Genomic DNA, 23,234 nt, shown 5'->3' on the forward strand with positions numbered 1-23,234 from the left:
TGGTGAGTGGTCTTTGATACCCTGGAATGGAACTTTTTCTTACAAAAGTCCGAAGTGAGACTCTAGGATTCTGGCAGAAAACCAGTGTGGATTTTGAAAACCTCGGAGAGACACAAGTGCTAGAATAGATACTTGGTAGAACACGTAGGTAATGCCAGGTAACAGTGTTTAAGGAAATTGGAAAGTCGCCACAGTACACTCACTCCCTTGTGATAGGAGTGTCTAAGTCTGTGCTTCTTTATTCTCCAACTGAAGCCTCATTCGCACTCAAGAGCGTAGGCTGAGTGAATCCATTCATGGAGCAATTCAAGAGCTACAAGATTCTGATTGCGGGGTTGCTCTTTCTGGTTTGCGTGAGTACTTCCTTCGCCTCTGATTCCTCTCATTGCTGGCTCATTTCTTCTTTCCCTATGCAAACTCCAGTTTGGATTGTAAGAGAGAGGGAAGAGCTCAAAGTTTTGACCTCGATCTCGTGGGATTCTAGAAAGAGTAAATGTAGGGTGGAAAATTAGTTTAAGGAAGAAGGTGAGCAGATTGGATCCTGAGCGCCACTAGGGAATCTAAAACAAATTCAGAATGTAATGTCAAAAAGCTCGTTCCAGGGCTGGGGTTGTAGCTCAGTGGTAGAGCACTTGCGTTGCATTTGTGAGGCACTGGGTTTGATTTTCAGCACCACATAAAAATGAATAAATAAGGCTATCGTGTTCATCTACAACTAAAAAAAAAAATTAAAAATGAAGGCTGGTTCCACTGCCCTTCAAAGAAGCCAATAACTCAAGAAACAGAGTGACAGGGAAGGGCCTTACTGGCAACAAGTCAGCAAGTTGGAAAACAGAGTCTTAACCAGACTTAACCAGTCTTAAGGACTCTGGTCCTTAAGAGCCATCTTGCTCAAGGGACACAAGCACAATGCTTACATAGGGATTTGGAGGAGGTATAATTGTAGTCTCAGAGAGATGGGTGGGACACCAGAGGTGGTCATAAATTTCTAGGTCGTCTGCTTTTCTGACATACATGGCACTGCTATCTGAAGGTCACCCGAATACTCTGGGTCTTTTAGAGACCCAGAAAAAATACTATCAGCAAGTCTCTTTTTCCAGGAATAGGTAGCTACCTTGCAATTAATCCTTAAGATACAGAACAGGGGAGAAGAGCAAGAGGCGATTATATTTTTGCCAGAGAACAGTTTTAACTTATTAGGTGGATTCAATCTGAGGTAGCATGGACATCAAGTAGAAAAAGAATCATCACACATCATTCAACTGTGTGATCTCCAAAATTAGTCATTTTAAAAGTCAACTAAACTGAGGCAGGGGGATCACAATTTTTAAAAAAAATATTCATTTTTTTAGTTGCAGTTGAACATAATACCTTTATTTTATTCATTTATTTTTACGTGGTGCTGAGGATCGAACCCAGGGCCTCGCACGTGCTAGGCAAGCACTCTACCGCTGAGCCACAACGCTAGCCCAGGAGGATCACAATTTTAAGGACAGCCTCAGCAACTTAGTGAGGCCCTAAGCAACCTGGCAAAACCCTGTGTCAAAATTAAAATAATAAATAAATTAAAAGTGCTGGAGGTGTTGCTCAATGGGTAAGCGCCTCTAGGTTCAATCCCTGGTACCAAAAAATAAAAGGAAAAGGAAAAAAAAAATCAACTGAAACCGAGAGCAGCCAGAAGGTTTTTTTCTGGGTTTCCTCTCAGGTGTAAGAAGTTATTATGGGGAAATCCCAATGGAGAGAAAAGAAAAGCAATTCATGGTGTTCATAGTTTTCTCACCTTCCAAAAGTTTTTTATTTTTCTTTCTGCCTCAGTGTAAAAGAAAGAGATAGAAGTCTATGGTGTTCAGTTCTGCTTTTTATCAGAGAGAAAGAAGCAGGGATTAAAAAAAAATTCCTGACTAGAGAAAAAGCAAGTGAGCAATTGAATGGAGTGACATTTTATTGCTGAGAAACCTGGGAAAGGCCAGAAGCCATGAAACCTTCCATTTCCCTGTCTGTCCATCAGTTAACACTGAGCTTTGGATGAACTCTAAACTCATGCTGTGGCACTCAATAAACAGTAGGATATTTTGCATGGAAATAGAGATTTCTGACTTTTCTTAGAAAGTGGATGATCTTCAGTATGGCTTGACAAGTCAGTCTTCATCATAAAACCAATGAAAGAGTTAAATAGAAAAATCCTAGCACCTTAATAATAGTTCTGAAGAAGGTGTCTATTTCATTTCCAGAGTAACCTTGTTCATGTGAGAGGGTGAGTGAGACTTCTTTGGGTCTCAGCCAGAACTTTCTACCTTGTAAAATAGTTAAGCTACAACACAGATAAAAATATGCATAAAATTTTAAATTCTCAATAAAAGTCAAAGATAGCACACCTGTGTGATCTCCATCCAAGTTGAGAAATGGAAATTTCCATCACCCTCAGAAGCCTTCTCTCATGCCCTGCTCCCTGTTACTCCCACCCTCACTTCTTTCCAAGGTAGCCAATACCTTGACTTAAGACAATATATTTAAATTTTGCCTGACTTTGAATTTTTTAGAAAAGTAATCACACTATGTACTTGTTTATGTGTACCTTCTTTTGAGAAATGTCTATTGAGATCATTAGCTCTTTATCGGGGGATGGGGTACTGGGATTGAATCAGGAGCACTTAACCACTGAGTCACATCCCCGGCCCTTTTTATTTTTTATTTTGAGAATGGATCTCACTAAATTTCTTAGGACCTTACCAAGTTGTGAGGCTGACTATAAACTTGCAATCCTCCTGTCTCAGCCTCCTGAGCTGCTGGGATTACAGGTGTGCGCCACCACGCCCAGCAATTTGCTTTTTTTTTTTTTTTTTTTTTGGTACTGGGGATTGAACGCAGGGGTACTCAACCACTAAGACACATCCCAGCCCTATTTTGTATTTTATTTAGAGATAGAGTCTCACTGAGTTGCTTAGTGCTTCACAGTTGCTGAGGCTGGCTTTGAATTTGCGATTCTCCTATCTCAATCACCCAAATCGCTGGGATTACAGGCATGCACCACCATGCCTGGCCAATTTGCTCAATTTTTAAAAAGATTTTTTCTTGTTGTTCCTTGTATATTCTCAATGTTAGTAATAGTTTGCTCATATCTTCTCTCATTCTCCAGATTGTCTCTTCCCTCTGTTGATTGTTTCCTGTGTTGTGCAGAGGTTTCTTGATTTAATATAATTCCATTTGTCTATTTCCTGCTTTGGTTGCCTTACTTGGGGATCTTCCCCCCGCACCACCACACACACACAAAAATCTCTGCCTATCTCAATATCTTAATTTATTTCTGTTATGTTTTCTTTTAGTAGTTTTATAGTTTCTGGTCTTCCATGTAGGACTTTGATCCATTTTGATGGTTTTTTTTTGTTGTTGTTGTTGTTGTTGTTTTGTTTTTTTATATATGGCGAGAGAGAGGATCCAGTTTTATTCTTCTGCATTTGGAAATCCAGTTTTCCCAGTACTGTTTATAGAGACTGTTCTTTCTTCAATGTATGTTTCTGGCACCTTTGCCAAAGATCAGTTGGCTGTAGGTGAGTGGGTCGATTTCTGGGTTCTCCATGTGTCAGCTTTTATGCCCATATCATGCTTCACTGGTTACTTCAACATTGTAATATGCTTTGAGGTCAGATATTGTGAGGTCTCTGGCTTCATTCTCTTTGCTCAAAATTACTTTGGTGTTTGGGGTCTTTTACAATTCCACATTAGTTTTCAGACTTTTTTTCAATTTCTGTGAAGAGCCATTGGTATTCTCATGGGGATTATATTGCATCTGTAAATCGATTTGAGCAGTCTAAACATGTTTACAACATTAATTCTTCCAATCCATGAACTTGGGATGTCTTTGCATTCTTATTTATTCATTGTGGTATCTTCCTCAGTTTCTTTTATCATTGTCTTATAATTTGAATTGTATGGTCATTCACTTTCTTAGTTAAATTTATTTCTAGAAATTTTATTATTTTTTGTGACAATTATAAATGTGATCACTTTTCTGATTTCTTTATCGGCAAGTTTATTGTTGGTGCTTAAAAATGGTGTTGATTTTTCTATAATAATTTTGTGTGTCTTGTGACTTTACTGAGTGAGTTTCAAATCTAACAATTTTTTGGTGGAGTCTTTAGGTTTTTCTACATATATTATATTGTTCTTTGCCACCACGTCTGCTGTGAGAATGAAGACTATTCTCAGCAACCAGACTATTCACATTCCAGAAAATGTTGGTATGACTCTGAAGGGATGGGCCACAGAGGAAAGTACCTTTTATTACATTTAAGTAGTTTATTTCTTCTTCTGTTTTACTTGGAGTTTTAACTATGAATGGATGCTGACAAATGAGAGGCCATTTCAGCATCTATTTGTAAATTCACATGGGCTATTTCTTTTTTCATCTTTAGATTTTGATATAGTACATTGCATTGATAGATTTCCTGATATTGAACCACCTTTGTGTTTCTGAAATAAAAGCTACTGGAATAAACTATGTTATCCATTTGTTTTACTGCTGTATTTTTTTTATTGGTTGTTCACAACATTACAAAGCTCTTGACATATCATATTTCAAATATTAGAATCAAGTGGGTTATGATTACTGCTGTATTTTATTTAGAATTTTCATATCTGTAAATGAACATGAGATAGGGTTGCTGTTGATATCAAGAGCAGGTGGTAACATAAAATGAATCAGGGAGTTCCTATCTTTTTATGGTCTGCAGTTCCAGTTGGTTGCACCAATTTTTACTCTATAAGCAATCTCTGAGCATTCCCAGGGACCTCCATCTATTAATATCATGTGCGGTCACATTTAGGCTAACTTTGTGGGTATGTGATAACGTCTCATTGTGGTTTTCATTTACAATTACCTAATTATTTAGAATTTCTGGATGTTGTCTTTTGCAAAGGATCAGTTCAAGCTTTTGCTTGTTTTTCTGTCAAGTTGTCTGTTTTGTTTCTAAATCATAGAATTTCTTTATATATGCTGGTTCTTAGTGCTTTGTTAGCTGTATGTTGCAAATATCTTCTTCCTTACAGTGATTTATTTCTTTCATTTGTAATAGTATCTTTAATAAACCATTTAATAACATTGTCAGTTATCAAAATGTTCTGTGGTGGTTAGTGCTCTTTTGTATTATGTTTAGTTTTCTTCACCTAAAACATGTGAACGTAGTCTCTGTAAGTGCATGTGACCAAATGACAGAGATGGGAGATGGGAAGCAAACCTCAGATCAGCAAGCTTTCCTTTTTTTTTTTTTTAAAGAGAGAGAGAATTTTTTAATATTTATTTTTTAGTTTTCGGCAGACACAACACCTTTGTTTGTATGTGGTGCTGAGGATCGAACCCAGGCCGCATGCATGCCAGGTGAGCACACTACCACTTGAGCCACATCCCCAGCCTGGCAAGCTTTCTTTTATTCTGCAGCAAAGTCAATCCATCAGGCATAGGATGACTCATTTTCTGGGTACAGAAAATAGCCCCAGGGTTACAGAAGGAGTCTGGGTTTTATAGTTTACAATGAGGGTGAATTAATCATTGGAGATGCGGATGTGCAGTTTGGACAGTGAGAGACCTCATTGTGCGGGTTGAAATTTTAACTGAGGAAGGCAGTTGTAAATCCTTTGAAACTCCCTGTCATTTGGAAAAGCTTGGTGTTCACTGCTTATCTTCCTTCCTCTGGACCCATTTTCCACCTAGTGCTTTACTATTTGTTTTTCTCCCTCCAGGACTCATCTGCAGTGGGGAAGGGTTAAAGTCCAGGGCCCAGAATTCAGCATTTGCCTCCTTCCTTGAGGACCCATTGGAGTTGGCAAGGGGCAAATATTTGCTTTTGGTGGAGATGCTGGGGTGAATCTGGGAAGGGATGAAAGTTTGCTTTTTTCCTTTCTGTTGGCCCATTGCTAACAGAAAGGATGTTCTGGGAGAGGTTTAAGGTTTGGCTAATTTCCCCTCCCTCCTCCCGAGTCACACTGTCCCTTCATTTTTTCTGAGGAGCTGTCTTGTATACATATTATTTTCCATAACCCTTCAGTCTCCTATTTGTCACCTAAAAATATTCATAGGTTTTTGTCTTTCATTTTTGTTCTTTTATCTACTTAGAGTGACTATTTGTAAATACTCTATTCTCTTATTCTGTTTGTCTATTCATGTACCACTTATTAATTATTAATGCTTTATGGTAAGACTTTTTTATGAAACTTTTAATTTCACTGATAAATAGCAAGTCTTAATATTTGGTAGAATAAGTTTTTGAGTTTACTGTCCTTTAAAAATGTCTTTCTCAGACTTCTCTCTCTGTCTCTGTCTCTCTCTTTCTGTCTGGGTCTCTTCCTTCTACCTCCATTTTTCACTTATAAGGGCCCTTATATTTATACTAGACCCACTCAGGTAAACCCAGATAAATTTGCACTCTCAAATCACCTGATGAGCAACTTTAAATCTCCTTTGACATGAAATCTAACAAATTCATGGTGAATGGATATTCCCAGAAACAGGAATAGCCAAGACTTTTTTTTTTTTTAATGGTACTGGGGATTGAACCCAAGGGTGCTCTGGCCTTTTTTATTTTATATTTTGAGACAGGGTCTCACTAACTTTCCAGACTGGCCTTGAATTTGTGATCCCTCTGCTTCAGTCTGCTGAGTCACTGGGATTACCAGTCTGTGCCACCGTGCCTGCAACTCATCTTGTTGGATCTTGAGACAATGCAGTACGATTTAACATGAGGCACATCTATAAATAAATGCCCAGGTTAGGAGACAATGGGAAGGAGAACAGCAAGTTCCTTACCCTGTGCCTCATAACACATAGCTGCACGATTAGCCTCCCAAGATAATTGCTCTGAGCTCGTACTCCTAATTCCAGGATAACTTCACATTAACAGTCTTTACCACAGATTGGAATTGAGATGTGTTGGTAAATTGCCTTTTTACTGAGATCCCCTTGCTGAAACGGAAGGGATATTGATGGATATTGGTGGGTGAATATCTGATACACAGGTACCTCAATTCCCTTCCTCCACCACCAGCCCTATGGTGTAAAACATGGCCTCTCTCCATGGCTCTTCCCATTTGGAACTTGCACTTCTCTGGAATGTATTTGTGACTTGTAATGCCAGTGAGATCTGGGACCCTGGAGGAGACTCCTTTTCATAGCAAACACTGTGCCTCACTTGGAAATAATCTGCAGTATCTCTCTTATTTTGCCAGCCCATACCTGACCTGTGCCTTTCTAGAATTTCCTGCCTTTCCAGTGGTTTCTGAGGGTCAGTCTCTTCAGCTGAGCCCAATTGGAGAGGGAGTTCACTGAGGGGATGGTCTCACCTTGTTCTTCCATAATCCTCAAGAAAATTGAGTAAAGGGTTTGCCCACCTTGACTTTCAACTAGAAATGTAGGTTGGAGGTGGGAAAGAGGGGAAAGGAGAGGAAGGTCACTGAGAATACCAGGCTCTGGGGAGGAAGCAGGGTTTATGAAGAGTGAGGAAATCAGAGATCTGAGGGTTGGGTCCAGGCTGGCTCATAACTCAGAGAGCAGGTGGATATGGGGAGAGAGTTGGCAGTGGATGGAATAAGAAGGCTAAGGGAAGGAGACAGTTGAACTAACTTCACTTTTGCAACATAAGATGCTTCTTTTGAATAAAGATGGTGGTGACTTGGATGCCAGGCTTATGAGAGTCAGACAGTATGATGCAGGTAGGGAGACGCCCTGAGTCCTACCTGGCAGAGGGGACTGAGCTTTGGTGAATGTAAATCTCCTTCCAGGAAGAAAATGAGAGAAGTAGAAACCACCAACAGATTCCTCTTTCTCTCTCCACAGGTGTTCTATTTCAAGATGTCCTGGACTGACAACGTCATCTATCGGGCTCCAGGACCCCGGCCTGTCTCTAAATATGTCTCCAACTCTGTGGAATCACCCTCCCTCTTGGACTGTCTCCCCCAGGAGCTCTCCAACCTGACTCACCTTCTATACTGGCCTCTGACTCCAGGAGATGGGGGGAACTTTTTAGCCTCCACCAGCCCCAAGACCTCCACCTACCACCTGAGGGGTCCTGCTCAGGACACCTATGCCCTGGGAGGCTACCTGGAGGTTGTCCTTGTGGCCAGGGACCACCAAGGCAGGCCCAAGACCCATGGTGGGGATCTGTTTCAGGCAAGATTGCTGGGTCCAGAATTGAGAGCAGGGGTCCCCGGGGATGTCCAGGATCTGGAGAATGGCACATACCTATTGTCCTTCCCTCTGCTCTGGGCTGGGAGGGCCCAGGTGCAAGTGCGGCTGATCCACTCCAGTGAGGCTGTTGGGGTTCTGCGCAGAATCTGGGAAGAGAAGAGGGCCACTGTTAATTTTAAGGGGTATTTCCAGGGCAGTTCTGGTGTTAAAGAGACTGTGATTTGCAATGTTGACCCTCACTCAACTGGAGCCAAAGGGCATACCTGCCAGTACAGGGATGTGGTTTCTGGTGAGCTCTGGTTCTGTGCTCAACCCCCTACTCTGCCCTGCAACTCTTTGGTTGCTCACTCAGGCGGGAGTTACCTGAAGGTGACCACACCACGTGATGACGCCCTGCTGGCAGGGTAAGAAACCCAGAATCTGGGATATGGATCCCAACCCTAAGTGTCATCTTTCCTTCCCAAACTCACTCCTGTGATCCAGTGGCCCTCCACCACTTCTACCGCTTGCACCCCTCAGCAATTATTTCTACTCAATTCCAACATGAGCTCCTTGGGCAACTACCAAGTGACAGACATTGCTAGACAGACATATAGTACATGGTCAGGCTGTATCTTCAGAGAGGATTTTGATTGATCTTAGATTTGAAGTTCTATGAGGACTTCTCTAGATAAGAGGCAAAGCATTAAATACAACACAACTTATCTCAGGGCAAAAGTAGCTGAAGTGCTTCATTTATTTATCTAGGCTCTTGCTTTCATTTCTGTTTCAACCCAAGAGTTCATTACTGCAGATATTTAGTAGATTTTTAAATTATTTTCAGCAAAATATGTTGTGAATACCTAGGTGTGCCATTCTTTTTCATGAGTTTGGGTGGCATCTTTGACATTGGTTTCTTCAATTTCTTATAGAGTTTATTTCCTTTTTTGTAGTTTCATGATTCAGAACACTTAACACCATCTATTTCAGTCTTCCTTTTATTGTGTAAAAATGATCAGGGATATGAATTTCCCTCTGAGTACAGCTTTAGCTGTATTCTCCAAAGTTTTACATATGGAGGCTTCATTTTTATTGTGTTTTACATATTTTATAATTTCTACAGTTGTTACCTCTTTAATTCATGAGTTATTTACAAATTACTTTTAAAGTTTTTGGGTAATTTGTAAATGATTTGTAAATTATTAACTTTTAAATTTTTTGTATTTTGAGAGTTTAGGGTTGAAATACCCCTAAAATTAAAAATACCCCCTAAAATTAAAAATCTACTAAATATCTGCACACGTCTTTAATCACAGTGACTCCTGCTTTTTCTTTGGATGCCACATTTCACTGAAAGTAATTTACATTCTGTATTTTTCCAGAAAGAATTCTGACCCTATTTAATCTAACTTGTTAAGTTTTAAATTCTCAACTTTTATATCTTCACTAATATTTTGTGTCTGCTTAATCTAATAGCTTCAGACATAAATGTATTATATTGTGTTTATAGATTTATAGGTTATGATCAGCTTCCTCTCTCTCTTTGTGGTGTTGGAGATTGAACCCAGGGCCTCTTGCATGCTAGGCATGTGCTCTATCACTGAGCTATACCTCAGCCCCAATGATATGTCTTTATAACACAACAGTTTTCACTTCATAAATTTCAAGGCAATGCTATTCTGGATATTTGTCTCTGGGTTTGTTTTATGTTATTGGTAAATTGATTTGGGATCAGGAAAATACTATTATGGGGTCACAAAGAAAAATATAGTTAAATTGGGCTACATAGAAATCAAATACTTCTCCCTTACAAAAAGTAACTTAATTAAGTCAAACTAAAATCTGGGAGATGATATCTATAACACATTTAATTGATATAATAACATTAGTACTAGGAGTAAGTAAAGAAATATTACAAAGCAATAAGAAATGTTATATAGCCCAATAGAGCAATAAGGAAAAAATATAAATAAGAAATCACAGAAGAAAGATTTGAATAGTGAATAAAAAACATATACTCATCCTCATAATCAATGAGGGAAATTTACAATGAAATCAAGATATAATATGTTTTTTGGGGGGGGTTCCTTTTAATTTTTTAAAATTTTGAGTCAGGTTCTTGCTAAGTTGCTTAGGGCCACACTAAGTTGCTGATGCTGGTGTTGAACTTGCAATCTTCCTGCCCCAGCCTCTCAAGTTGCTGGGATTACAGGCATGCACCACCACACTTGACTCCCAAATATAATGTCTTTAATTTTTATATGGACAAAACCTTTTAATCTGGAAAAACAAAGAGTGTTGAGGATGGGTAGTGGTAGAAAATCTCATATCCACTGGTAGGTGTGTTAATACCATTAGTTACACCGTTACTAAATCTTGAAAACATAATGAGTAATGATATATACATATTATAGCTAAAGTTTTAAAACTTGCAAACAATTCCAATTAGTATTTTGAATTCATAAACATGTATCAACTGTATCAAATATGGATGAGAATATAAATACTGAATTCATAATAGTGACTTCATCTTTTTGAGGAACAGTATGAAAGAGGGCAGGAGCATGGAGGGTGTGCTTGAGGAACCTGTAATGATTAATCTATTCATTTTTAACCATTGATTGTGAATAACTATAGACCCACAAGAAGTTGCAAAAAGAATACATTGAATCATCTGCCCCTCTGGCCCAATTTCCCCCAATGGCAACATTTAATATATGAAGAACAAAATCAAAACAGAAAATAAGCTTTGATACAATTCTGTTAACCAGACCACAAAATCATTCAGTTTCCTTTGACTGGTCCATGTAGGGGTGTGTGTGTGTGTGTGTGTGTGTGTGTGTGTGTGTGTGTGTGTGTTTCTCTACAAATTCACCTTACGTATAGATTGGTGTAACCACCATTACAATCAAGATTCAGAAATGTTCTCCAAAAGGAAACCCCTCTGCTCTCCCTTCTAGGCTCTCCCACTCCCCAGTGCCTGTTCTTATCACCTGGTAACTCTTTTCTGTTCTCTATCTCTACAGTTTTGTCATTTCTAGATGGTTCTATAAGTGGAATCAGACAGTAATGCAGTCATTTGAGATTTTTTTCCACAATCACAAAGTTCTCTAGACCCATCCATGCTGTTGCATCTATTGATAATTCACTCCTTTTTCTTGACACTGTGTACGTTTGTTGAGCCATTTGCCCATTGAAGGACACTGGGGCGTTTCCAGATTTTAACTATCATAATAAAGCTTCTATGAATATTTATATACAGGTTCTTTTGTTTAAAAAAAGATTCTTTTGTCATATCTGTGGAACAAAATGCCTGAGTGCAGTTTCCTGGTTGTGCAATTGGTAGATGTTTAGTTTTACAAGAAACTGCCAAACTACTAGAGCAGATTATGCTTAGTGAAGCTAGCCAATCCCTAAAAAACAAATACCAAGTGTCTTCTTTGATATAATGAGAGCAACTATGAACAGAGCAGGGAGGAAGAGCAGGAAGAAAAGATTAACATTAAACAGAGACATGAGATGGGAGGGAAAGGGAGAGATAAGGGAAATTGCATGGAAATGAAGGGAGACCCTCATTGCTATATACAAAATTACATATAAGAGGTTGTGAGGGGAATGGGAAAATAAACAAGGAGAGAAATGAATTACAGTAGATGGGGTAGAGAGAGAAGATGGGAGGGGAGGGGAGGGGGGATAGTAGGGGATAGGAAAGGTAGCAGAATACAACAATTACTAATAGGGCATTATGTAAAATTGTGGATGTGTAACCGACGTGATTCTGCAATCTGCATTTGGGGTAAAATTGGGGGTTCATAACCCACTTCAATCTAATGTATGAAATATGATGTCAAGAGCTTTGTAATGTTGTGAACAACCAATAAAAAATAAATAAATAAAGAAAGAAAGAAAGAAAGAAAGAAAGAAAGAAAGAAAGAAAGAAAGAAAAAGAAACTGCCAAACTATTTGCCAAAGTGGCTATACCATTTTATATTCCCACCAGCCATGTTTAAGAGACCCAGTCTCTCTGTGTCCTCTCCTGCATTTAGCATTAGTATTTTAACATTTTAGTTATTGATCAATTTCTTTTTAAAGAAAGATTGGATTCATGTCTGGCAAAATGTTAATATCTAATAGATCTATATATTACGTACACAATAAAGACATTTTTTAATGATGCATAGAAGAGGGTAAAGGAGCCTGACGGAGTTATAGCTACAGAAGGAGGTAATAATGGGATGGGTGTGGTGGTGCACAACTGTGATACCATTATCTTGGGAGGCTGAGGCTGGAAGATCCAAAGTTTAAAGCCATCCTCAGCAACTTAGTGAGGCACTGAGCAACTCAGCAAGACTCTGTCTCAAAACAAAAAATAAAAATAAAAATAAAAATAAAAAAGGGCTGGGGATGTGGCTCAGTGGTTAAGCACCCCTGGGTTCAGTTCTTGGTACTAAAAAGAAAAGAAAACAACAACAACAAAAAAAAAAAAAAAACAAATAATGGAAGACTGGAGCTGTTTTAACTTTTCGTTTAAACATTAAAAAAATCAAATTTAGTGAAGTTTCATTTACATGCAATGAAATAACCATGTTTCTAATGTGCAAGTCAATGTGTTTTGTGATTGCCAAGACAGTCAAGCTAGAGAATATTTGCCCCTAACGTTCTCTTGCACCCCTTCACTGTCAATTTCTTTCCTGTACTAACCTCCAGTCCCAGGCAACCAAATAGACTTCTGACAGTAAATATGGGTTTTGCCTTTTGTAGAATTGCATAAAACCAGAATCACACAGTATACAGTCTTGTATCTGCCTTTGGGTCTGTGAAATGTTTCTGAGACTCATCTCTGCGGTTGTATATCAGTATATTTTCCTTCCTATTGCTGAAAGTCTTGTGTCTTATGGAGGTAGCACTATTTGTTCGCCCATTCACCTGTCAATCAACATCTGAGTCATTTCCAGTTTGGGCCATTATAAAAAGACTGCTGTGAACATTGAGGTATGAGGTGTTTTTTTTTCTTTTTTTGTGGTGCTGGGGATTGAACCCAGTGACTTGTGCATGAGAGGCAGGCACTCTACCCATTGAGCTACCTCCCCAGCCCTGAGGTATGAGAGTTTTGTAGAAAAATATTTTCATACTAGGTAAACAACTACAGATCCAGCTTTTACATTCACAAACATTATTTTTTAGAACAGTTTTAGATTAACAGAGAAACTGAGAAGATAGCGTGAAGTTCCAGTGTTTCATTTCCTGCATAGTATCTCTTCTGATTCACATCTTACACGAATGTGGTACATCTGTTTCAATTCATGAACTTGTGGCGAGGCATTATTAACATTACAATCCATTAGATTTTTAACTAATGTCTTTTATTTCTTATTGGAGATCCCATTCAAGTTCCCACATTACATTCAGGCTTATCTTGGTTGTAACAGTCTTTCTGACTTTGTCTTTGATGACCTTGAGTTTTGGAGAAGTACTGATCAATTATCTTGTGGGATTCCCCTCTATGGAAATATATCTGATGTCTCTTGCTTATCATCAGACTGGGATTGTGTATTTTAGGAAGGAAGATTGCGGAAGTAAATTATATTTCCATCAGGTGACATCACAGGTACACAGTATGAATGTGGTTTGTGCCCATTGGTGTTAACCTTGTTTGCCTGGCCAAGGGGATTTTTGTTAGGTTTCTGCACTGTAAAGCAACCCCCCCACCTCCTTTGAACTTTGGAAATCAGTAGGCACAACCCAACTCAAAGAGTGGAGAGGTATGACTTCAATGTCTGAGTGTTCATGTAAGAACAATGAAAAATTCTTCTGCTCCCTGTCCTTCCAGAATTTAGTGCCAGGAAGTGATCCCTGTCATTCTGTGTATTTCCATTTATAGAAAAAGAAAACTCTGTGATCTGGCTTGGTTGTCTTTCCTCACCTTGACTATTAGTAAGCCAAGAGTCCAATGAGTAGATGAAATGCAGAAAGTCCCTTCCCGAGACTCCTGATAATGGTCCCAAATTATAAATGTGCTAATTATACTGGAATGTTCTCATTCCTTTTTTGAATTAGAGGGGAAATGACAAGTCAATCATCAAATCCCTTTAGCAACTCCAGATTTCACCAGGTGACCTTCCCACAAAGCTCTCTCTCTCTCTCTGTTTCTCCAGCAAAGTGACTGACAAGCTGCTACCTCAGGGTGTTGCTCCAATTCTGATCAGACCAGCAACCACAGAAAACATCAGTCGGGGTGAGTGAGGCTGAGTCATGCTGGGAGTGGAGGGTGATGATGGACCTATATGGGTTTTGTTCCTTGACCAAGAGGCTAGCCTCTCCCTTCCAGGGTGGTAGAGTACAGGGGTTAGCAGCATGGACTGTGACACCAGGCTTCTTGGATTCACATACTATCCCTGCCAGTCACTGTTTTTCTGATTTCAAACCACTTCATTGAAGTATGGATTGACATACTAAATGCTGTGTACAACTAGATGCGTTTGGCCATAAACAAACACACCCCATGAAACCATCACCACAATCTGTACCATAAACATATTCAACTTCTAGCAATTATACTTTAAGATTGTGATGGGACTGATGAAGAGAAGATGAAGAGTAAATTAGACTTTAAAATCTTACTTTGTGACCAAGGAGCTCAATTTTTATTCTGCAATTTTTGGAATATACAGAACACTGAGGATGTGTTTTCCATCTATTGTTCTATATAGATTACTATAATGGGGCAGGGAATTGAGTGCCATTTCATGCCCTGTTTATCTAGAGATGTTCTATAGTAAAGGAAAATATATGCTTTAATACCCTCCTGAAAATATGATATATTTTTAAAATTTTTATTTATTTATATATTTATTTGGTCTTGGGGATTGAACTCAGGGGCACTTAAGCACGGAGCCACTTCCCCAGTCCTATTTTGTATTTTATTTAGAGACAGGGTCTCACTGAGTTACATAGCGCCTTGCTGTTGCTAAGTCTGGCTTTGAACTTGAGATCCTCCTCCCTCGGGATCTTCCTCCAGAGCTGCTGGGATTACAGGCGTGTGCCACCAAGCCAGGCATATTTTAATTAAATACTCTATACATGTTAAAAAACATACTCATTACCTTCCAAAATTTCCTCCTGCCACTTGTGTTTATTATTACTGTTATGGTGTATGTAACACTTGGCATAAGATTTTTCCCTCCCAGCAAATTTTCATTCTATAATACTGTATTGTTCACTATAGACTCAGGGGTTGTAGAGTAGATCTCTTGGACTTATTCATCCTGTAAAACTGAAACTTTGTCTCTTTTCTCCATCATCTTCCTGCTTTCTCTTCACCTACGCCCATGGCAACCATTATTTTGCAGTCTGCCTCTTGAGTCTCATAGTTTAGATCCCTTGTGTCATTGAAGCCAGTGGTCTTTGACCTTCTTTGGCCTATTTCACTTAACACAACATCTCTGGAGATCAACCACGTTTTCACAAATGGCAGGGTTTCATTCCTTTTCTTTTTGCTTTTTCATTTTCCTAGCTATACCAAGGAAAAACTGACAAATGAAATGCATGTTTTTAAAGCATACAATGTGATGATGTGGTATAGGTACATGTTAAGAAGCAATCACCCACAATTGAGTCAATTGGCCCATCCATTGTCTCTCATAGTTTACCTGGTTGTTTTATTTTTAGTATTTTTTTAGTGTGATAAGGACAACATAACACTTAATCTCTTAGCAAATTTCAAGTATATAATACAGATAATTATGAATTACTGTCACCATGCTATACATTAGAATGTATTGATCTTATAAATGCAAGTTTGTACATTTTGAACCAAATCTTCCATTTTGCCCTTTCTCCAAGTCCCTGGCAACCTTCATTCTACTCTATTTTTAAAATTCATTTTTAGGTTCTACATAGGTAAGATCATATGGTATTTGTCTTTCTCTGCCTGGCTTCTTTGTTTTTGTGTGTGTCGGGGGACACAGGGAATTCAGCCAAGGGGCATTTTTCACTGAACTACATCCCCAACCCTTTTATTATTTTTTTAAAAATTTTGAAACAGGATCTTACTAAACTACTTAGGGTCTTGCTAAATTGCCGAGGCTGGCCTCAAACTTGCAAGCCACCTATCTCATCCTCCCAAGTTGCTGGGTTTACAGAGGTGCACCACCAGGCCCAACTGTCTGGCTTATCTCCCTTAGTATAATGCCCTTCAAGTTCATCCATGTTGTCCTAAAAAGCAGAATGTCCTTTCTTAAGAATGGATAATATTACTCTGTATGTGTGTCCTGTTTTCTTTAACTATTGATCCATTGCTAGACACTCAGTTATTTCCGTGTCTTAGATATTGTGAATAATGCTGCAATGAATGTGAAACTGTGGATAATCTTTTTGAGATCCTGATTTCACTTCCTTTTAGTATATACCCAGGGGTGGTATTGTTGCATCACATAGGAGTTCTGTTCATTATTTTTTGAACTGCCAATCATTGATCTTGATCACATATTCCTTAACATTTCATGTCCTAGTGTCCCTACTCTCACCAGATATAAGAATGGTATGTCATAGGTTTTGTCAAAGAGTAATGAAAAAATACATGTAAAGCACACAGAAGAGTACCTGACATCTTCTAGATGTTAATGTTTGTTCTTTTTGTTTTTTATTCTGTTCTGCTTTTCTCCTTCCTATAGTGCTATCCCCACAGACCAAGTGCCGCCCTGGCCTTCTGGCCCCAAAGCCCTCTGGCTTCTACCACCAAGATGTATGGCATTCCCTGTCCTGCTCTGGCCAGTCCTTCCCCACTGTTGACAGCATCCTGGGCTGCCTGGCTGGCCACATTGTGCACATGATGGGGGACTCCACGCTTCGGCAGTGGTGGGAATATCTACGTGACACAGTGCCCTGTGAGTGACACATGGGGACTCATGAAGAAACAGGTGACCAGAGAGGGATTTGAAGGAAACTGTGGTGCTTGGTGGAGAGGTGGGCAGGATGCTGGGTGCTCCTGAAAGGCGAGTGAATGAGGAGGGCAGAATTATCACTGGACTGCCTTCCTGGTTTAGTTACCATGGAACTCAAATGAGAGCACCAACCTTTCAAATAACAGTGTGTGGTGATTCCAAGAGTCCTCATTTAATTTCTAAGTAGAATCCTCAGTGAGTCTCTCAAAGATTATTAAAGTGAGAAAAACACAAAGTTCACACATTTGCTGGGAGGAGTACTGGGGTTTGAACTCAGGGGCAATCAACCACTGAGCCACATTGCCAGTCCTATTTTGTATTTTATTGAGAGACAGGGTCTCACTGAGTACCTTTGCACCTCGCTCTTGCTGAGGCTGGCTTTGAACTTGAGAACCTCTTTCCTTAGCCTTACATACCACTGGGAATTATAGGCATGGGCCACCCAGCCCGGCACAAAGTTCAAAATTTTATCTCACCCACCACCCTGCACCTCAATTTTTTTTCTTGCTGTTGTTGGATTTTTTGCTGATCTTGCACAGTCACTTGGTAGAGATAGTGGTTCCCTTAGCACCTAAGGAGGCAGTCACTTCACTGAATGTGTCTTGTCCCCTTCAAAATTAGAGGAACCCAATCCCAAACCTTCCATTTTTCTAAATAGTCAAGATTAATGGAAAACAGTATCACAAGACTTCTGAGTATCTTCCTGCCATTTTTGAAAACAAAAGCAAATACTCAGCATCTTTAGCAGTGATTTTGAGTGAAATTCTGTTCTGTTCCAAGCAACCAGTACCTACTTTAGATATACTATAAATCGCAGGGCCTAGATTCTAACCGAGTGGCAGAGCACTTGCCTAGTATGTGCAGGGCCCGAGGTTCTATTCCCAGCATCACACACACACACACACACACACACACACACACACACACACACATGTTTTGATTTACAGTCCTTCAGATGTCTGATAAATAGGAAGATATAATAGAAAAGCTAGCCAGAATGTCTGTCATACTGGGACCACTGTTCAATAGCCGTGACCCTTATAAATTTGATCACAAAATTGTCATCAGGCTAATTGTAGCACTTGTTGACCATGGTTTTGAGGAAAGTCCACCTAATATTATAGCCAATCTCAGAAAGGAAGCTCGGACGCTTTCTTGGTATCCTGCAAAGTTTAGAAATTAGCCACATTGTCACTGTAGTCACCAAGTCCAATTTGAGGTTCCCTTTTATTTTAAACAGTGAATTGGACTGGGCACAGTGGCACACACCTGTGATTCCAGGTACTAGGGAGGTTGAAGCAAGAGCATAATAAGTTCAGGCCAGGATGGGCAATCTAGCGAGATCCTGTCTCAAAATAATTTAAAATTGAGAAAGGGCAGGGAATATAGCTCAGTGGTAGAGTACTTGTCCAGCTTGCAGGAAGCCCTGGGTTCAGTCCCCAGCACTGCAGAAAACACAACAAAACAGCTAGTTGAGGTCTAACTGACAAACCATGAGTGGCAGATATTTAAATTTTGACATACATTCACACTCATGGAACAACCTTCATAAATGAGATAATTAGCATATTCATCATGCAGAAAAGTGTCCTCAACTGATAAAACATTGGAAATCTGTCCTAGGGGTACACCTGTAATTCCAGAGATTAGGGGATTGAGGCAGGAGCACCACGAGATCCTAGGCAAATATGGGAGACCCTGTCTCCAAATATAACATAAAAAGGGCTGGAATTGGGCTGGGGTTGTGGCTCAGTGGCAGATAGCTTGCCTCGCACATGAGAGGCACTGGGTTTGATCCTCAGCACCACATAAAAATAGATAAACAAAATAAAGATATTGTGTCCATGTATAACTAAGATTTGTGTGGAGATGCTAGATTCCCTTTATCCATATTGCATTCAAGGCAACAAAGCAAATTTTGAAAATGTTGATTGGGCACCTGAAATAGAAGCTTACTAAGGATCAGATCTTAGACAAAATCTGAAGAGGTGGCAACGAATCCCCAGGGAAGGTCAATGGTAAAGAGAGTGTGGCTCTTTTGTGTTGGGGGACAGGCTGTGGCTCTGCCCTGCAGACACCCTGAGACTGCCCTGGAGGGGCCCAGGCTGGGAAGGAAAGCAAGCCTCTCCCTGCTGCTGGATGACCCCCTGGCAGCCTTGCCAGGCAGGCGAGGCCAGCAGGGTCTTGGAGGGCCAGCAGGTCTTGGGGGGCCGGGAAGGAGAGCACAGGAGAGCGTGGTCCCGCAATGGACACCGGAGCCGGAGGTCAGGGTCCTTCGCGCTGGTTCATGCACGGGTCCAAGGGCCCTCACCCCATCTGGAGGACAAGGCCCACGATGGCATTATCTGCCCTGGAAGGTGAGCGAAGCCCAGAGGATGCGGGTGGACCGGCCCTTGGCCCTCTGGTGGTGGTCTTCATTCTACCAAAGAGAGAAAAGGCAGAGGAGCACAGGCACGTGACCAATAGGAGGTGGCCGCTGACCTTTGCAAAAGCTGTTTGTAGAAGACCTGGGTTTGCTTTGCATGTGTGAGGCACTGGGTTCAAGCCTCGGACCCCATGAAAACAAATAAACAAAATAAAGGCATTGTGTCCACTTACAATTAAAAAACAAAATTTAAAAATCAAGTTTCTCCCCAACCTTTGAAAACCTTTGCTACATCTGGACATTCTAGTTGTAGAGGTTGCTGAACTATGAGGCAGAAAATAACGTCTTGAAATGCCCATTTGTTTTAAAAATATCCAACAAGAAGTGTCTTCTGGAAGTGACTCTCACACCTCTAGGAGCAACACTTGAACACATTTGTTCAGTGGGTTAGAGGACATGGAGAAGACTGTGACCTTGAGAAGAAGGTCCTGTGCCAGACTGGTTATGTGTAAAAGATATTTTTCCTATTATAACCATTGTTTTGTGTATGCCTTTTATTCCTCAATCTGTATATACAGTTGACAAAGCTAAGTACTTTTTTGATTGGGCACCTGAAATAGAAGCTAGCCCTAGATGTTCTAAAGTGCTTGATGCATGTTAAAAGTAGAAGTGGCAAAATATAATGCATTTTATAAATTTCTTTGTTAAAATTCTTATAAAATGTTTTTGGGGGCAATAGCCAAACCCCTGTTGGGTAATACACGTGGCATACTAGTTCTCCAGAGCATCATGCCAGTGTGCTTAATGAGGCAAGAGTATCCTTATGTCTGTGCGTTTTGTTTTACTTTGCTGTGTACATACTGTATTTAAAGGGCAAATAAGTCCTAATCAATATCTAGTCTATCTAGATGTTAAAGTGCTTGGCAGTGTGTGACAAAAGTAGAATTAGTGAACAAATGTTGTATGTTTCTATGTTAAAATTTTTAGGAAAGAATGTCTTTGGATAGGATTAGTGAAGGGTGCTCCTATTTTGAAGACATCTTCAAGGTAGAACTATTGTTTTGTATGTGTAGTTTATGCAACACTGTCCTGTACATAGTGGACACGTTGAGTCCTTACCTGAAATATCTAGTCTGTCTAGGTATTTTAGAGGTCCCAATGTATGTGAAATGTAGAGTTAGTAAAATATCAGTTTGTAAATATCTTTTTGCCAAAATTCATATGGAATATAGTCTTTTGGGAATGGAGCTGTTAAGCCACCTCTGTGAGCAGTATAGTACCGTCTGTCCTTGTTCAGTGATGTGGAGGAGGTGAGAGGGAAGCAAGTGCAAACGGTAATATGTTAGTGTGTTTATACCTGGACATTTTCAGGCATCAGTTTCCTGTATGTATGGTGCATTTTGTTTTGCTGTGTATGTAGTGTATATAATGGGCAAATGAGTCCCAATTTTGCAACATTTAGTTTTAGATATTAAAGAGGTCTCCAGTGCATGAAGAAGTAGTAAAATTAGCATGTTTGTTACATTTTGTGTTTAAATTCATGGGAAAACTTGACTTCAGTAAATGACTGCTGGGTATGATTTGTTCAACCATCTCTAAGCATTACATATGCATGTACTTGTCCACTGAACTGGGAGTAGACAGAAAAAAGGGAGGAGGGAAAGGGTCAGGAACGATATGGTCATACTAGAAGATACATCAAATTATAACCATTACTATGTGTGCAATTTATTTACACTGATGTGTGCATAGTGGACACATTCTTATGTGGAATATTTAATCCTTCTATATCTTTAATAGTGCTTGATATGTTTTAAAGTAGAAGTTAAAATAAAACTTTTTGTAAATAGCTGTTTAAAAAATATATATTTTTTAAGTTTTAGATGGACATGTTACCTTTATTTTGATTATTTGTCTTTATGTGGTGCTGAGGATCAAACCCAGGGCCTCACGCTTGCTAGACAAGCACTCTTCCACTGAACTACAATCCCAGCCTGGTAAATAGCTTTTAAAAACTAGTAGGAAATACTGTGTTTGGAATTCTTAAACCACCTCTGAATGGTATCTTGTCAGTACTTGTTCACTGGGTTGAGGGAGGTGGGAGGGAAGAAGTTACAAAAGGTGTTTTGTTAGCTTGTGCTTGAAAATCCCAGTTTACCACTGCCCTATAACGTGCATTTCATTTAACTTTGCTGTACTGAATATATTATATATGTACTGAACAAAGGAGTCCTAGTTTTATAATATCTAGTCTCTGGATATGCAGAGGTTGCTAATGTGTCACAAAAGTAGAGTTAGTAAGCTAACGCATTTTTGTATACTTTGTGTTAAAATTCATAGAAAGGGAGACCTCTGAAAAGAACTTTAGGAAGTGAAATTGTAACATTACATCTGAGTGACACTTGTGCCTCTGTCACTTGTGACATAGGAGAGAAGAAATGAAAGAAAGAAAGATTCTAGGCCAGCATGATCTTATTTAGATGCTTTCAGATATAAATATTGCTACCTGTCTATCATTTATTCAACAACACTACTGTATACATTGTGAATAAATATAAGTCCTCATTTGAAACATCTGGTTTTTCTAGATGTTTAGAAGTGCACAAAGTATGTTAAAAGTAGAGATAGTAAATAAAACATATTATAGATTAAAAGAAAAAGAAAAGTAGATTCTAGGGATAGAATTTGGGGAATTCTTTTATTTATAAAGTGCAGGGAAAATAAGAAGCCAATAATTAGGGACAAGGATTGACCAGAAAGGTAGAAACAAGGGGACAGTATATTATTACAGAAGGAAAAAGGGAAGAACATTTCTGGAAGAGGTTGGCCAGCAGAGGAAAGTCAAATGCCATAGAGAGTGTTGGTACTGTTAGGGAGAGCTTTTGGAGTTGAGGAACAGAATGTTTGTGTCTGATAAAGCAAGCAGGCGGGAGCTAGAAGTTTTATTTGTAAAATAATATGGCGCACGGTTATATGTTAACTTATGGAAACTTCTCTCTCATCCTCCCAACAGCCCTGAAACCAGTGGATCTACATTCCATATATCAGGTGGGGCCCCTGATGGCCGTGGAGACCACTCGGGGCATAGTGCTGCACTGGCGAGCCCACAGCTGGCCCCTGCGCTCCCAACGCACACCAGTGGCCTCCCTACACTCTGTGGCCAAGGAGCTGGAGGGCCTGGCCGGGGGCCCCCACACCGTGGTGGTGCTGGGTCTGGGAGCCCACTTCACCACCTTCCCTCCATCCATCTTTGCCAGACGACTGGCAGGGATTCGGGCAGCTGTGATGGCCCTGCTGGAGCGGGAACCCAGAACCCTTGTGGTCATCAAACTGGCCAACACTGGCTATAAGTCTGTGTATGGCAGTGACTGGTTCACTCTGCAAGTGAACCGGCTCCTGAGAGCTGCCTTTGCTGGGCTCCGTGTGGCCTTTGTGGACGCTTGGGAAATGACCTCCAGCCTGGCCCTGCCGGACAACATCCACCCAAGGAAGCTCATTGTGAGCAATGAAGTGAACTTGCTCCTCTCCTTCATCTGTCCCACCTGAGAGTTCTGAGGGTCCTGGCAGTGTGCTGATGGAGAGCCTGCAGCTCAGCCTCAGGAAATGTGAGAAGCAGTGATGGGACCCAGAATGAGGAACGATTCAGAGGAGATTAGTTACCCCAAGAATGGCCACATGCATTAAAAACTGGTGACATTTTGGTGACTGTCCTCTCGTACAGTTCTCTGTGCAATGCACGAATAAATACGCATTACATGAATGAGATGATATT

The 23,234-nt window shown here is 40.0% G+C and overlaps 1 protein-coding gene across 1 annotated transcript; it reads left to right on the forward strand.

The window, feature by feature from the left end:
- Positions 1 to 296: 296 nt before the first annotated feature.
- LOC308651213 (NXPE family member 3-like) lies at positions 297 to 23,008 on the forward strand (the record flags this gene model as incomplete). Its single annotated transcript, XM_081298167.1, has 5 exons — positions 297 to 353; positions 7,826 to 8,580; positions 14,311 to 14,390; positions 16,828 to 17,040; positions 22,476 to 23,008. 5 exons carry the CDS (start codon positions 297 to 299, stop codon positions 23,006 to 23,008), a joined length of 1,638 nt encoding a protein of 545 aa, XP_081154293.1.
- Positions 23,009 to 23,234: the final 226 nt, after the last annotated feature.

Source organism: Spermophilus citellus, assembly GCF_964194105.1.
Source record: "Spermophilus citellus genome assembly, chromosome: 6".
Lineage (NCBI taxonomy): Eukaryota > Metazoa > Chordata > Mammalia > Rodentia > Sciuridae > Spermophilus > Spermophilus citellus.